General features: G+C 39.1%; 1 protein-coding gene, 1 non-coding gene and 1 pseudogene across 2 annotated transcripts; 2 read left to right on the top strand and 1 right to left on the bottom strand.

Moving 5' to 3' along the window:
• The first annotated feature begins 728 nt into the window (after positions 1-728).
• Positions 729-828, top strand: LOC120004711 (annotated as a pseudogene).
• Positions 829-13,484: 12,656 nt separating this feature from the next.
• On the bottom strand, positions 13,485-15,833 carry LOC120003607. Its single transcript, XM_038852626.1, has one exon. The coding sequence runs from the start codon at positions 15,831-15,833 to the stop codon at positions 13,485-13,487; it is 2,349 nt and encodes a 782-aa protein (XP_038708554.1).
• On the top strand, positions 15,166-15,272 carry LOC120004693. The gene has a single exon (XR_005469610.1). It is a non-coding gene; the product is annotated as a small nucleolar RNA R71 (small nucleolar RNA).
• Positions 15,834-16,832: the final 999 nt, after the last annotated feature.

Below are 16,832 nucleotides of genomic sequence, written 5' to 3'. Positions count from 1 at the left end.
CAATGGCCCTATTGGTTTGTTCTTGAAATTTGTTGGCCTTTTGATTTTCCCCAATTTGAGCTTGCATGAAAATGTTAAGAGTGTCTTCAAGAGACCTCTTAGGGGGTGGAATATAAGGTTGTTGAGTTGGTTGTGCAACACTTGGAGGAGGCAATTGTTGTTGGGGTGGATTGGGGAATGATTGAGATTGATTATTCCCATCATTCCTCCACCCAAAATTTGGATGATTCCTCCAAGGGTAATTCTCATTGTAAGAATTGTTGCCTTGGTTATTGGTAGGGTAGGGCTGTCTAAAGTTTTGAGAATTGTTCCCATTGTAACCTTGCCCAAATAGGACTTATTTACAAGCTGATAAAGCATTACACTCATCCGTCCTATGATCCCTACTTTCACACAAAATACAAGCAACTTGTTCATCAACACCAACCATATTTATATGGGCCTTTAGTGACTCTAGGGACTCCAATTTCTTGGATAACAAAGCAAGTTTAGCATGCACATCATCATTTTCATTCAACACAAACCTGCCACTAGAGTTTGGCACAACATCATGTCGGGTTAGTGGAGGAGCTTCCCAAGATCGGGATTCCTCCACCAACCCATCAAAGAAAGTGAATGCTTCATTGGCATCCCTATTCAAAAAGTCACCTTGAGTCATAGTGGAAACCAATTTCTTCAAAGATGGAGTCAAAGATTTGTGGAAGAAATTCACAATTTGAAATTTTTGAAATCCATGGTGAGGACACATAAACAACAAATCCTTAAACCTTTCCCAAGCTTGGAAGAAGGTTTCATGTTCTTTGCAATGAAAATTCATGATTTGTGTTTGGTAAGAGATGGTACGGTGAGAAGGAAAATATTTGGTGAGAAATTCTTCTTGCATTGCCGCCCAAGTCGCAATGGATTGGGGGCGCAAGTTCTCAAACCATTGTTTTGCATGATCCTTCAAAGAGAACGGAAAAAGTTTGAGTCTCAAAATTTCTTGTGAGCATGTGACATCACCAAAAGTAGTACACACTGATTCAAAATCACGCACATGTGAATATGGTCGTTCCGATTCCATTCCATGGAATTTGGGAATCATTTGGAACATTGACGGTTTAAGGCTCACGTTTTGTTGGTTCGGTGGCATGATGATGCAAGAAGGTTGGGTTTGCCTTGCGGGATGCGTAAGCTCCCTCAAAGTGCGATGCTCTTGGGCTTGGGCATGAATGTACTCCATAGGAGGAGGTGCATGAATGTTTTGCCTATAGGGAGCATATTGTGGCACTTGTGGCATTTGGTAATACATGGGATGCATATAATTATATGGGGGAGGCATATGGTATGCGGGAGACATATTGGGAGGTGGGTAGACATTTTGTGGGGCAAATTGCGCTGCATTGTCTTGTTGAAGTGGTTGAGGTGCATTTTGCAAAGCATGCTCAACTTGAACATTTTGCAAATTTTGGGCATTTGGTGCATTTTGGGCATTGCCAATTTGGACATCTTGCCCTTGCACCGGATTCATCAACTCATCAATATTCACATGTTGCAAAAGACGACGCAATGCATCAAAATTCATATCACCCCCACGAACACTCCCCGCATCACTCATATTTAGATCACCACCTCTCCCATCTCTATTAGACCCACGCCCACTAGCATTATCTCTAAGTTGAGACATGATGGCAAGGAACAATAGCAAGTAGCACACAAAAGTAGAAATCAACCAAGTCAAGTAACACAAGATTTTCAATCAACGAACTACCAAGAACATGAGCAAAGATAGGAATAGAACAACGATCAACCTTAGGAACAATAACACACCAAGATGTAGCAAGTAGTGATAGAAAGAAAAATGCGCAAAGCTCTCTCAAACAACGTATCACTACCAAGCAGCAAACAAGGTGGCATCCATCGCCCACAGGAATCTAAGTTAGCCCCATCCGCCAAGTTCTCCTCACAAATTTTTTTTTCTCTCTTTTCAGCAACTACACTAAATCAACTACACTAGAAAGCAAGTAAAAGGGAGGAACAAAGTTACCCTTGAAGCGTGACCGTGCTCCTTCCTTATTTGATGGTGTTTAATAGCATAAAGCTAGCATCTACAAGCCACCCAGCTCCGTCTTTGACACTCGCTTCCCCGGCAACGGCGCCAAAAACTTGACCAACACCAAAGTGTGTGTGTGTACTTACCCCAAGTGTAGGGTATCGTCAAGTAATAAATCGGTAAGTCCGGTATCGATCCACGAGGAAGCAATGCAAATTTGAAGTGAATGATATGCAAATGACTAGCTAACACTAACAAACGCAATGAATATCAAATAAAAGCAAGTAAATGAAATGGGCCGAATGACTCGGTAGCATGAGCGATTTTGTAATCAAAGTAAGCACGAAATGGATTTAAAACAATTAATTAAAAACCTAGTCTCTAATCCGTCCCGGTGGCTACTCGGTTCTCATACTCAAGGTATCATTGCAAACACACACAACTATACACAATGCATTGTGTGATACTATCAATCATGCATATGCAAAGAGAATTGGGATATAAGACTTCCATTCATACATGTAGGCCATCGGGTCTCTTAATCGTAGATGAACGTAAAGGGATAAGCACCTAATATTATGGATTAATGTTCCCCCTTGGGGCTTGGCTTGGCTAACACCCTAGTTTCACACTCAAAGATCAATTAACCATAACTCTCCCATGCACATTCCTAAATTAACCCAAAACCCCATCATCAATACACATAATTAATAGCTATGCAATAGAAAACTCAATTAATTAAGGAAATCATGCAATGAGTTTAACAATTCTCAATCGAACACATTAGATGCAATCCCTAGACTAGACAATCCAAGAATACAATCAAATATGTCATTCTTATGTATCCAATCACACAACTATCACGGAATTAAAAGAGAAAAAATCGAAGCTACAATTCATTGAGCATACCTTGAGTAATCGAAACCTTGCACCCACCGTTCGGGACTAGAAACTAGAAAGGGAACTTAGCCACTCATCATATTGGATATAAACATCAATTTTATAGATGAAAATCAATGTTTACAAACAAAATCACAAGAACCAAGCAAAACCCTAAAGAGAGAAAGAGAGAGAAAAACTATGGAGGCTAGATGTTGGAGAATGAATGAATGAGAAAGAAAACTCAAATCTTAGGGTTTCCCCTCTTTTTACAAGTATAATGACCTATTTACCCTTACAAAGCTTTCTCTCATTGGTTACATTTGAGAAATACCCAAAAACCCAACTCAATTAATCATTCTCGGAATGCAGAAATCGGGCAACTGTCTGGACGGTGGAAATCTGTGTGGACGATTAAACCTTCTGGTTCCAACTGTCCAGACAAATTATAGGGTGTTTGGACAGTTTGTGCAGATTTTCATTTTTTGCTGTAGCTTCATGATTCTTTGACCTTTTTGCCCTTGGATTCAACTATCCGAACATCCAATGAAGGTGTCCGGACAATTCTTCATCTCTATGCACTTTTTTTCAGTCCCAAGAACTTCCAACTTTGTCGGTTTAATCATATTTTCTACAAAACCAAAGAGAAGCAATTATAAGAGTAAAATTAACTTATTTAAACACAAATACATTACTTAAGATACTAGAACCCCCTAATTAGATGGTATTAGGACCTCAAAATAGAGGTCCGATCACTAAGAGAAGAGAACAACCGGCAGCATCCGGTATATTATGTTAGTCGAAGTTTGCTAGATGCTGAAACAAGGTATCCTTTAATGGAAAAGCTTGTTTTAGCACTTATCACTGCAGCAAGAAAGCTTCATCCTTATTTTCAAAGTCATCCTATCACGGTGGTGACGAGCTTCCCGATCAAAACGATACTCCATAAACCAGAATTATCCAGACGTTTAACGAAGTGGGCAATTGAATTGACCGAGCATGATATCGAATATCAACCTCGAACAGCAATCAAAGCCCAAATTCTCGCAGATTTCGTTGCTGAATTTAGTCCGGGAATGATGGATGGTGTTCACAAAGAATTACATCAAAACAAAGAAGACGATGACGCTATTTGGCAATTATTTGTTGATGATTCAAGTAATGAAAAGGGAAGCGGCCTAGGTTTCATCGTAATATCACCACAAGGAGATCAATTCCCTCAAGCTGTACATTGCGGATTTCGTGCTACAAACAACGAAGCAGAATACGAAGCTCTGATTGATGGACTGAAACTAGCAAAAGAAGAACACGTGACTTTAGATTCCCAGTTGATAGTCAATCAATTAAAAGGAGAATATCAAACAAAAGATGAAAGAATGAACGATTATCTGGAAATAGTGTGGAAGTTGCAACTCGAATTCAAAGAATTCCGGATTCATCAAATTCCCAGACAAGAAAACCAACAAGCAGATGCATTGGCAAATCTGGGATCAGCAAGTCAAGCGCAAATAACTCAGAATGTCCCATTGATTTATTTGGAATCATCGGCAATAAGCAAAACTCCCACGGTGGAACAATCATTTGCTATTACTAAAGACAATGATGACTGGAGGACACCATTCATACAATATTTATAGGATGATGTGTTACCACAAGACAAGAATGAGGCCAGAGCCCTACAATGAAAAGCATCACGTTACACGATAGTTAATGGCATTCTTTACAAAAGATCATACCAAGGAGTATTGCTAAGATGTTTATCTCAGGAAGAAGCACAATATGCCTTAGTAGAATTACATGAAGGTGTCTGTGGAAACCATTCAGGTGGCCGAAGCTTAGCCAGTAAAGTCATGCAAACAGGTTATTATTGGCCTATGATTCGTGGCGATGCAGCCAAATATGTGGCGAAATGTGATAAATGTCAGAGATTTTTCACAAATTTCGCATCAACCACCAACGGAGCTGGTCCCAATTTCATCAACATGGCCATTCATGAGATGGGGAATGGATATCGTTGGAAAGCTTCCTCCAGCATCGGGACAAAGAGTGTTCTTATTAATTTTAACAGACTACTTCACAAAATGGGTGGAAGCAGAAGCTTATAAACAAGTCAGGGATAAAGAAGTTAAAAGCTTCATCTGGAGAAACATCATTTGCAGATTTGGAATTCCTTATGAAATCGTTTGTGACAATGGATCTCAGTTCATAAGCCACAAACTTCAAGATTTCTGTAACACGTGGAAGTTAAAGCTTTGCTTCGCATCACCAAGGCATCCACAATCGAATGGCCAAGCGGAAGCAACAAACAAAACGATAGTCAACACTTTGAAGAAGAGACTGGAAAACGCAAAGGGAGCATGGGTAGACGAACTTTCAGGAGTTCTGTGGTCATACCGAACGACGGTGAGAACTTCAACTGGTGAAACTCCATTTTCTTTAACTTATGGAACTGAAGTAGTGCTACCAGTTGAAGTTGGCCTTCCCACAGCACGATTTGAATGGAAGAAAGATGAAGAAAATAACATCGTTCTCACCGAAGAATTAGATATGCTTGAGGAACGACGAAATCTTTCATCTATTAGAATAGCAGCTTACAAGCATCGGATCGTAAAATATTACAACAAAACAGTCAACTCAAGAGCTTTTGATATTGGTGACTGGGTTTTACGCAAAGTTTTCCAGAACACACAGCAATTGAATTCTGGAAAACTGGGGGCCACGTGGGAAGGACCGTACAGAGTCATAGAGATCGTCGGCAATGGTGCTTACAAATTGCAAACCAGAGAAGGAAAGATACTTAACAACAGCTGGAATGCAAAACATCTCAGGTTATATCTTTCCTAAAAAATATATATATATATATATATAGGGGTATGGATCATGAACCACTGAAATGTATATATTTTCTCAATCGAGTTGAATATATACATATATATGCTTAGCATATATAAGTGCCTGACAGACCGTATTACATCACCCCCATCGTTCTATACTTGATTATTGCAGGATCTGTTAGCATATTGGATAAAATATCAAAGTTTGGACGAAGGTCAAAGCGACGAAGATTGATGTCCTCCAATTTCCCAAAAGGTCTTGTATACTTAACCCTTTGTTTATTCTAAGATTCTTATTTGCATCGTGGTTAAAATCTTAAGCATATAGTTAAAGCTATGAACTTCAATTGTTAAGAAACGTAAAGGAGTTAAGATTGTATTTAAGACTAAAAGGGAAGGTACAAGATAGCGAGAATAAAAATATAAGTCTAAATATCGTCTTCGGCTTCAGAGGCAGAAGTCTGCGTTGCATCGATGACCTTGAATTCTTCATATTCTTTGATGATTCGATCAACTTCTTCCTCGTTTAAAGTTCCGGCCTTGTATTGCATCATTACTTCTCCCAAAGCTTTGATTCTTTCCTTTCCAGCAGCAAGAGCACATTCTCCCTTGTAGAATCGGCATCTTCCTTTGATTCTGTCAGTTCATCCGATAGCCGATTCGCTTTTTCGATAGAAGCACTTAGCTCAATTTCACAATCTTTCAGCTTAGAATCAACTTCTTGTAGATCCTTCAATAATATCTCATTTTCTTGAAATCTGATCTTGAAAGCTGAAAGTTCCTCCTCCGTATCTTTTTGTTGCTGCATTATGTTGGACAATTGCCTACCCTGATCTGTAAAGTCAGTTTTCAAAACAATATGCCTTCTATCCAATTCATCAAATTTATCTTCAGCTTTCTTTAAAGCTTCAGTAGCAGCATTCTTCATTTTTTCCAATTGAGCTTCGGCCTCCATCCTTAACTTCTTCTCCTGCTCTTCGGCCTCCGAAAATTTTTTAATATCGGTTTGTAATAATCCACTGGAAAGTCGAAGACTCTTTACTTCCTCACTTAACTTTTCGACTTCTTTATCAATGTAAAGCTGAACTGACAAAGCCTGAAAGAAGAAGACGAAGATTATTTTTAAGCCAACATAGAAATACAAAGAGTTTGAATTTTGAAAATACCTGAAAAGCATGAGAAATGCTATAAAGAGAAGCATCCTCAATGTTCAGCTATTTTCGAACACCAAAATAGGTGCTGAAAAATAACTCAATTTAATCCTTGCAACTTAAGAAAAACGTTGTTGAGTACAGTGAGAAGCAAGGGTATCTCCCGCAGAGGATTGGAATATAATTGCAAATCAAATCTAATTGTGACTCGAGCTAACAGTATTGTGACTCGAGCTAAACGACTAACTTAGAATAATCAATAAGAAGTAGGAAACGTTTTTGATTCTTATAAGAGAAAGAGTCAAGGGAAAGCTATCCACCACTAACAATCATGTACTGCTGCAATCTTCAACTGTTATTCTTGATTCACGAATGACGATGTTTAAGATAAAACAATGGCATGTTGATTTTATCTTATTGCTCTCTCTTAATTAGTATGTCAAGTGCATGGCATGTACTCCTTAACTTAGTTCTTAAGATGCAATCTAGAATGGCATGTTCATAGATTCAACACTCAAGAATCATTAAGCACAAAGAAAGCAAACATCACTAAATTCACAAGATGTGGCATGCATCTTATATCACTTAGAAATCAATTCACATGAATATGAGCTATCTTATTCATTGGCTACTTAAGACTTTATGAAGATATGGGTGATCAATCATATTGTCCTAGCAATAGAATTCTAATACATGCATCTAAGCGTGCACTCAAAGAAACATATCTCAGATTTCATCAACGAGTAATATAGTGAAAAGATTTTCATTCGATCTCAAGAAATAAGATTAAAGATTAACGAAGCATCAGTACAATCATGTTCGGGCTTCAACCAGCCCCTTAACTGAAGGAAAACTAGCTACTCATCATCTGTTTTGAACACTAAAACACAATAGAGAAAGAGACAACCAAGTAGTAGATCTCCGCTTGCTTGCTGCCGATTTCACCTTCTCTTTGCGTCCTCCGTTCGTTCTTTCCTCCGTCCGTGTGTTCTTCGATGACTTTTACATCCCTTTTATAGTTTCACAATAGGGCACGATTGAGACTTTTGAGACAAAATAGGAATTAAGTCCAATTACCATAGGGAAGTGATTCTCCTAATTGATACAGAACTCGACTTTCGATACACTTCTCCTTATGGAAACTGAACTTAATTGATTGAGAGAGTTGTCATTGACTTCTAACACATGATTCGAGTGCCCCGTAATCTCCCAAGATTTGTTCCTTGTCTTGAGTACCAAGAATGGTAACTTGAGGTATCAAATCTTCTAATTTCGTATACAATTTCTGCACTGAACCACTGATGCTAAAACTGATGCAACTTCCTCTAGGGAACTCCAAATCACGAACCGTAAAATTCTATGGAAACTAGACTTCTAGATCTTTCCAACGGTATATCACTCGTTGTCCAATTCCTCCTGAACACGTCCAGTTTATTCTGTGAAATTGACGAATCTGTTTAGGAACCTGACTTGGCTTCAAAATTGTGAACATATTCATCTTTTCTTATTTCATCATATTTTTGCCTCTTTAGCTCTCAATCACCATTAGGGACGTATTCCTTCAAAACTTACACAAAACACATCAAAACAACCAATTTCACAAAGGAAACTAGTGCAAAGTATAGGAATAAGGGATGTAAAATGTGCATAAATATGTGTTATCAAATACCCCCAAACCTGAACTTTTGCTAGTCCCCGAGCAAAATGGTAAACAGAAGATAAATAATAACCTAGGCCACTTTCGTAGGGAAACACGATAACACTTAGCGTGTGTCACAAGCCTTTAAACCTCTAGGTGTCTCTAGTAGGAGGAGTTGTGTCTCCTGAGGGTTTACTAGAACGATACCCACAAACATTTATGAAACCAAAATTGTAAAAGGGCATCCTTTAAACAAACTAATAGAAACCAATGTGTGTCAATCGTACTCAATGAACTAAGATCATGTCACTATAAGGAAATACATCACAATGTATAGACTAATGCAGATACTCATAAAATCCAAGCTTAAAGAAACACCATACCCGAATGCCATGGAATAAATTCGCCTCGACTCTATACCTCACATGATAACTTTCTTTCTTTTTCTTTTGGTTCACTCAGAACCTAGGGCTTGAAATCTCTCACAAGCATACGTGGCGGAAGTTATGTGAAACAGGTAAGGATATTCCACGTATGAATAGATGACAATGAAGCACATTTATAGAAAGAAGATCTCACGAAAGAAATCAGATACTAAGAACACAGATAAACCATAACACTTATCTTCACTTCCAAGAGAAATTCACCCAAAAATCAGTTAGGTCTTTTATTATGGTTGTAACGTAAGGTAAGGCTTATGGGTAGGAAAGAAAGAAATACAAAGGGATCAGAGCTTGAGCTATACTAAAGTCTTGCATTCATGAAGTACAATAGGTTGGCCCGCTTATAAACTTTGTAATTGGTGTCCAGGCCTTCAGTGCCCTCTTTTTCTTTTTTTTTTCTTTTTCTTCTTTTTTTTTTTCACTTGGGAGCTCAAATGATTTTTCCTTAATTTGTGAGCTCATATTCTTCTCAACTCCAATTTCGTTTTTTTTTTTTCATTACAACATATTTCTTTCTTCCAATCAAAGCACAATCTGCCTCGGTACACACCATATATATTTTTTTCTTTTATTTCCAGCTCAACCTTCGAATTTCTACAAGATTACCTTAACATAGCTCAAGCTACAGGGTAGGTTCAGAACAGGGCAAGCTGGATAAGTTGAGGGTAATGAAAGAAAAGGCTTAAGTTTTTGGTTTCAACAGGGTAAACGGCGCACACAAAAGGTAATGAATTCAAAAGGTTTAACAAGGGTAAGACACACATAGCCTAACTTCATCTTTCAGGGTTCATTCAACTCAAAAGCAAAGGCAAGCATCATGATATCTGTATAGAGATTAGTTCTTTAGTATCCAATGCAAGGCCTAGTGAGATCAATCTAAACGATGAAGTTGAGAGTGTTTAAGAATAGAAATAAAAATGCATCTCTCAGAAAAAATCAGTATAGGCTCAAAAATCTCACAAGGTAGTCTCCACTATTTTTCCACAGTTCATTCTGCTATGGCATCCTTGTCCACCAAGATATTAAGAGCACAACACAATTAAATGAATCATCTATGATGCAATCCCTACGTGACACTCTCTCAGTCAAAGATTATTGATCAATGCACACCATATACATCTCCATTAGTAAGCAAAAGTAGCACTTCAACTCAAGGTTTCAAAACAGTTTTTTTTTTTTTTTGTTTTTTTTTTTTTTACTGACTCTAAACATTTCCCGCACCCCCAAACCTAAACTAAACATTGTCCCAATGTTAAGAAATTAAAACACAGAACAAGCTAAGCCAAGCATGGAAAGAGGGAAACACAACTAACTATTAGAAATTAAAACTGAAAAGAAAAGAAAAGTTACTAGAGTGTAGCCTTTTTCTCCCTTGTTGGGTTGCCTCCCAAGTAGCGCTTGAGTTAACGTCTTCAGCCAGACGGCACCACAAATCATGCACTAACATCAGGGTCACGGAGAGGTACATTCTCCACCAACCGCTCTGTGACCCACTCAAGGTATGGCTTAAGCCGATGCCTACTCACCTTAAAAGTGCTCCCCGGAAACAACTTAAGTCGAGAATCAAAGAGAAGGACTTTCTGGCCAACTTCAAAGGTCTTCTTGGCAATTAGCTTATCATGAAACGCCTTCTTCTTCTCCTTGTAAATTCGAGAATTCTCATAAGCTTCAGTCCTTAACTTGTCAAGTTCGTTCAACTGAAGACGTTTATGATCACCCGCCAACCTCATATCAAAATTGAACTTCTTGATGGCCCAATAAGCACGGTGTTGAAGCTCCACTGGAAGATGGCATGACTTCCCATATAGTAACCGAAAAGGACTCATGCCAATGGGGGTCTTGTAGGCAGTTCTTTATGCCCATAAAGCATCGTCCAACCTATCACTCCAATCTTTTCGGTTTGTATTGACGGTTCTTTCTAGAATGTGTTTAATCTCTCTATTCGAAACTTCTGCTTGACCATTCGTTTGAGGGTGGTATGGTGTAGACACTTTGTGAGTGATATTATACTTCTTTAACAAAGCTTCAAAAGATCTGTTACAAAAATGAGTTCCTCCATCGCTGACAATAGCTCGAGGCGTACCAAACCTTGAAAAGATTTTAGCTCGAAGAAAGCTGAGAACAACTTTAGAATCATTAATCCGAGTGGCCTGTGCCTCCACCCACTTAGAAACATAATCTACAGCGAGAAGTATATAAAGGAATCCATGAGAAGAAGGAAAGGGACCCATGAAATCAATGCCCCAAACATCAAAGATTTCAATAATATTGAATGGGTTTAGTGGCATTTGATTTCTTGGGCCAATATTACCTGTCCTTTGACAACGATCACAAGTCTTACAAAAATGATATGCATCCTTGAACAATGATGGCCAATAAAAACCACTCTCAAGTACTTTAAGAGCTGTCCTCTTAGCTTCATAGTGGCCTCCACATGCATAAGAGTGACAGAAAGTTAGAATAGAATCAAACTCACTTTCGGGTACACACCTTCTTATCACTTGATCCGGGCATTGCTTCCATAAGTATGGATCATCCCACACATAGTACTTTGCCATCGTGACAAGTCTATCCTTTTGTGCTCTAGTGCAGTCCGCCGGAATCTTCTTGGTAACAACATAATTGATGATATCCGCATACCAAGGATCCGCAACCTGCATAGCAAAAATTTGTTCATCAGGAAATTGTTCTTGTAAGGGTAAAACCTCACCTTCCCAAGTTTGAGTATGTGTCATGCGGCTGAGATGATCCGCCACAACATTCTCACACCCCTTCTTGTCTTTGATTTCAATATCAAACTCTTGAAGCAAGAGCATCCATCGAATCAGTCTAGGCTTAGCATCTTTTTTTGTGAGAAGATATTTTAATGCTGCATGGTCAGAAAAAACTATCACTTTAGTGCCTATAAGATATGATCGAAATTTATCTAAAGCGAAAACAACAGCAAGTAGCTCCTTCTCTATGGTGGTATAGTTGACTTGAGCCTCATTGAGAGTCCGAGATGCATAGTAGATAACGTGAGGCAGCTTGTTTACTCGTTGTCCCAAAACAGCGCCCACTGCGTAGTCACTTGCATCGCACATTAATTCAAATGGAAGGCTCCAATCTGGTGGCACAATGATAGGGGCTGTCGTTAACATTCCCTTAAGCTTGTCAAACGCCACTTTGCATTCTTCATTGAACTCAAATTCCACTTCTTTTTGGAGTAGGCGGCAAAGAGGCCTTGTAATCTTTGAGAAATCCTTGATGAAGCGCCGATAGAAACCTGCATGACCAAGAAAAGAACGAACCTCCCTCACACATGTAGGGGGTGGTAAAGAACGAACAAGATCTATCTTTGCTTTATCAACTTCAATACCCCTAGGAGATATAATATGGCCTAAAACTATGCCTTGTGTTACCATGAAGTGACACTTCTCCCAATTAAGTACAAGGTGAGTTTCTTGACAACGTTTTAAAACAAGTGACAAATTATGAAGACAATGGTCAAAAGAATTACCGAAAACTGAAAAATCATCCATGAATACCTCAATAATTTTTTCGACCATGTCAGAAAATATGCTCATCATACAACGTTGAAATGTGGCAGGCGCGTTGCATAAACCGAAAGGCATCCTCCTATACGCAAATGTTCCGAAGGGACAAGTGAATGTCGTCTTCTCTTGATCTTCCGGAGCTATGGCAATTTGGTTGTAGCCCGAGTAGCCATCCAAGAAACAATAATATGCATGACCTGCAAGACGCTCAAGCATCTGATCAATAAAAGGTAAAGGAAAGTGATCCTTACGCGTAGTATTGTTGAGCTTGCGATAGTCGATGCACACTCTCCAGCCCGTTTGCAAACGTTGAGGCACTAGTTCATTGTCCTTGTTCTTGACAACTGTTATTCCAGATCGTTTGGGCACAACTTGTACAGGACTCACCCATTTACTGTCAGAGATAGGGTATATCATACCGGCATCAAGAAGTTTGAGAACTTCTTTCTTTACCACTTCCATCATAGGAGGGTTCAATCGACGTTGGGATTCTCTTGTAGGTTTTGATCCTTCCTCAAGAAGTATTCTATGCATGCATGTGGTTGGGCTTATTTATGCCCTTGATATCTGCTATACTCCAGCCAATTGCTGTTCTATGCTCTCTGAGAACTCGAATCAGCTTGTCTTTATCCTCTACCGAAAGGTTAGCTGCGATAATAACTGGTAGTGTCTCATTGTCTCCCAAGTATGCATATTGTAGATGGTCCGGTAGCTGTTTAAGCTCCAATTTTGGTGCCTCAATCACAGAAGGTACAAGTTTTTCATTAGAAATTGGAAGAGAAATAAAAGGAGAATAATACTTACCTTGTACCCGTGGCAAAGCTTCAAGGGCAGCCACCGAAGTCTCCAATTCTTCACACCAAATAGCTTCTTGGTTGGTCATTGTGATGGCTGATTGTTGGCATGGTAATAAACCCAATTCCAGCACAGTTTTTAAAGAGTCATCACCCATGCTTGTATTGAATGTATCCTACACCAAATAATCAAAAGTATCAATGGAAAAACAAGATTGATCATCACAAGGATACCTCATTGCTTCGAAAATTCTAAAGCCAATTTTTTCTCCTTGAATTTCCATGGACAAGGTTCCTTCATAGACATCAATCTTGGTACGCGCAGTTCTCATGAAGGGCCGGCCAAGTATGAGGGGTAAGGAGACCGGCATAACAGCTTCTTCCATCTCCAACACAAAGAAGTCAGCCGGAAAGATCAATTCATTCACACGTACCAAAACATCTTCCAACAAACCTCTTGGTCGTCTAAGTGATCTATCCGCAAGTTGAATAGCCACACTAGTCTCTTGGAGCTCACCTAGATCAAGTGCTTCATAAACAGAAAAAGGCATTAAATTTATAGAAGCACCTAAATCAAGTAAGGCTTTTTCAAACTTTTTTTCACCGATGGTACACGGTATGGTAAAGCTTCCATGGTCTTTCAATTTGGGAGGTAGTTTACGTTGGAGCACAGCTGACACCTCCTCACTCAGAGCTATTGTTTCATGTTCTTCAAATCTCCTCTTGTTAGTGCAAAGCTCCTTAAGAAATTTCACATACTTGGGAATCTGTTTTATAGCATCCAAGAGAGGGATGTTTACTTGGACCTTACGAAAGGTATCCAAGATATCTTTATCGTGTTGCTCCTTCTTGGTTTTCATGAACCTACGAGGGAAAGGAATGGGCACAGTATATGAATTTGAAGCATTGGTTACCTGATGGTCGGTTATTTGCTTCTCCTCAATATTTTTTTCCATCTCCTTTTGCCCAAAAATTGTGTCTCTTTTCTCCTCCTCCTCTACCACATCATTCTTTCCTTTGTTATTCAACATTGGTTTGTCCAGAACGTGCTTTCCACTCCTCAAAGTCACAGCTGCTGCTTGTTCAGGGTTTACTCCTTTAGGATTAATTTCGGTTTGGCTAGGGAGTTTACCCGGTTCCCTTTGAGAAAGAACAGTCACAACTTGACTCATTTGTCTCTCAAGGTTCTCTATAGCCTTATCTTGTTTTTGGAAACGACTATCTGCTTCCTGTATAAAGGAATTAGTGCTATCAACCATAGTCATAACCAAATCTTCAAGTGACTTACCAGGTGCACGTTGCAAAAGTGCTGGAGGATTCATAGCTCGAGCTATCTGTCCTTGGCTCGAGCCTTGAGGTGCAGTAATTGCTTGTTGGACATTGTCATTGTTACTCCATCTTAAGTTTGGATGGTCATGCCAACCCGGATTATAAGTATTGGAGTAAGGGTTATACCTTGACCTTTGTGCCGCACAGTTAGCTTGCTCCAGCTCTGTAGAATACATGTGACAAGTTTCAGTTGTATGATCAATATTGAAACATTTAGCACATACCTCACTTTGAGTAGCTTGTCTTATTGGGAGTATGGTCTTCATCAGCATGTCTAATTTATTTTCAATAGCTGTTATTTGTGAGGAAGATCCATCTCGAACATTTACTTCATAAACACTCCTACTCCTTGATCCTTGTCTTCCTCCAGTAGAGAATTGCTGAGAATTTTCACTTAAAGTCTCAAATATTTGAAAAGCCTCATTACTTGTTTTATTCATGAAAGCTCCCCCACATGCTGAGTCCACTAAGACTTTGTTGGCATCGTTCAAGCCTTCATAAAAGGATTGAGCTTGGTCATCTTTGGAAAAACCATGATGAGGACACTTGCGAAGCAACTCATTGAAATGCACCCATGCTTCATGAAAAGAATCTTCATCTTTCTGCTGGAAGACATTTATCTCCTTTCTCAATTGCCTTGTTTTCTGAGCAGGGAAATACTTTGTGATGAACTTGGTAGCCAGCTGATCCCATGTGGTAATAGATCCTGCTGGCAAGGAATTTAACCACCACTTAGCATCATCCTTTAGAGAAAAGGGAAAAAGAATTAACCTGAGTCCCTCGGCATTTAGGTGTTGGATGTTCTGTGTCCTACACAGATCATAGAATTCCCGAAGGTGCATGTTCGGATCCTCCATCGACTTTCCATAAAAGTGTGGTACAGAATTGATCAATTGATGAGATATGCTATATGTAGATGCCGCAGTGGGAGTAAAGGCAATGCATGACGGCTGAGCTAGATTTGTAGGGACAAAAGAAGCCTTGAGTGGTTTCTCCTCTTCAGCCATTGCGTTATCCTCAAAAATATGCTGCTCTTCCTCTTCGTCCGAACTAGATCGTGGCAATGGTGGTAGTGACTGAGAGGATGTGGATTCCGTAATTCGGCGTTGGGCTGCTTCTTTACGGTGTAGACGAGCAGTGCGTTCAATCTCTGGATTGTAAACAAGGTCCTTTCCTTGAGAACTTCGAGTGTGCATACACTGAAAAGAGAAACAAAAAGAAAATCAATTTGCAATTAAATAAAACAATCCCCGGCAACGGCGCCAAAAATTGTTCAGCTATTTTCGAACACCAAAATAGGTGCTGAAAAATAACTCAATTTAATCATTGCAACTTAAGAAAAACGTTGTTGAGTACAGTGAGAAGCAAGGGTATCTCCCGCAGAGGATTGGAATATAATTGCAAATCAAATCTAATTGTGACTCGAGCTAACAGTATTGTGACTCGAGCTAAATGACTAACTTAGAATAATCAATAAGAAGTAGGAAACGTTTTTGATCCTTATAAGAGAAAGAGTCAAGGGAAAGCTATCCACCACTAACAATCATGTACTGCTGCAATCTTCAACTGTTATTCTTGATTCACGAATGACGATGTTTAAGATAAAACAATGGCATGTTGATTTTATCTTATTGCTCTCTCTTAATTAGTATGTCAAGTGCATGGCATGTACTCCTTAACTTAGTTCTTAAGATGCAATCTAGAATGGCATGTTCATAGATTCAACACTCAAGAATCATTAAGCACAAAGAAAGCAAACATCACTAAATTCACAAGATGTGGCATGCATCTTATATCACTTAGAAATCAATTCACATGAATATGAGCTATCTTATTCATTGGCTACTTAAGACTTTATGAAGATATGGGCGATCAATCATATTGTCCTAGCAATAGAATTCTAATACATGCATCTAAGCGTGCACTCAAAGAAACATATCTCAGATTTCATCAACGAGTAATATAGTCAAAAGATTTTCATTCGATCTCAAGAAATAAGATTAAAGATTAACGAAGCATCAGTACAATCATGGTCGGGCTTCAACCAGCCCCTTAACTGAAGGAAAACTAGCTACTCATCATCTGTTTTGAACACTAAAACACAAAAGAGAAAAAGACAACCAAGTAGTAGATCTCCGCTTGCTTGCTGCCGATTTCACCTTCTCTTTGCGTCCTCCGTTCGTTCTTTTGAGACA

Source organism: Tripterygium wilfordii, chromosome 8 (assembly GCF_013401445.1).
Source record: "Tripterygium wilfordii isolate XIE 37 chromosome 8, ASM1340144v1, whole genome shotgun sequence".
NCBI classification, from domain to species: domain Eukaryota; kingdom Viridiplantae; phylum Streptophyta; class Magnoliopsida; order Celastrales; family Celastraceae; genus Tripterygium; species Tripterygium wilfordii.
This window is presented reverse-complemented; position numbering and strand designations above follow the sequence as displayed.

Coding starts and splice junctions, on each gene's coding strand:
- LOC120003607 (XM_038852626.1), bottom strand. CDS start 15,833: ATGCACACTCGAAGTTCTCAAGGAAAGGACCTTGTTTACAATCCAGAG.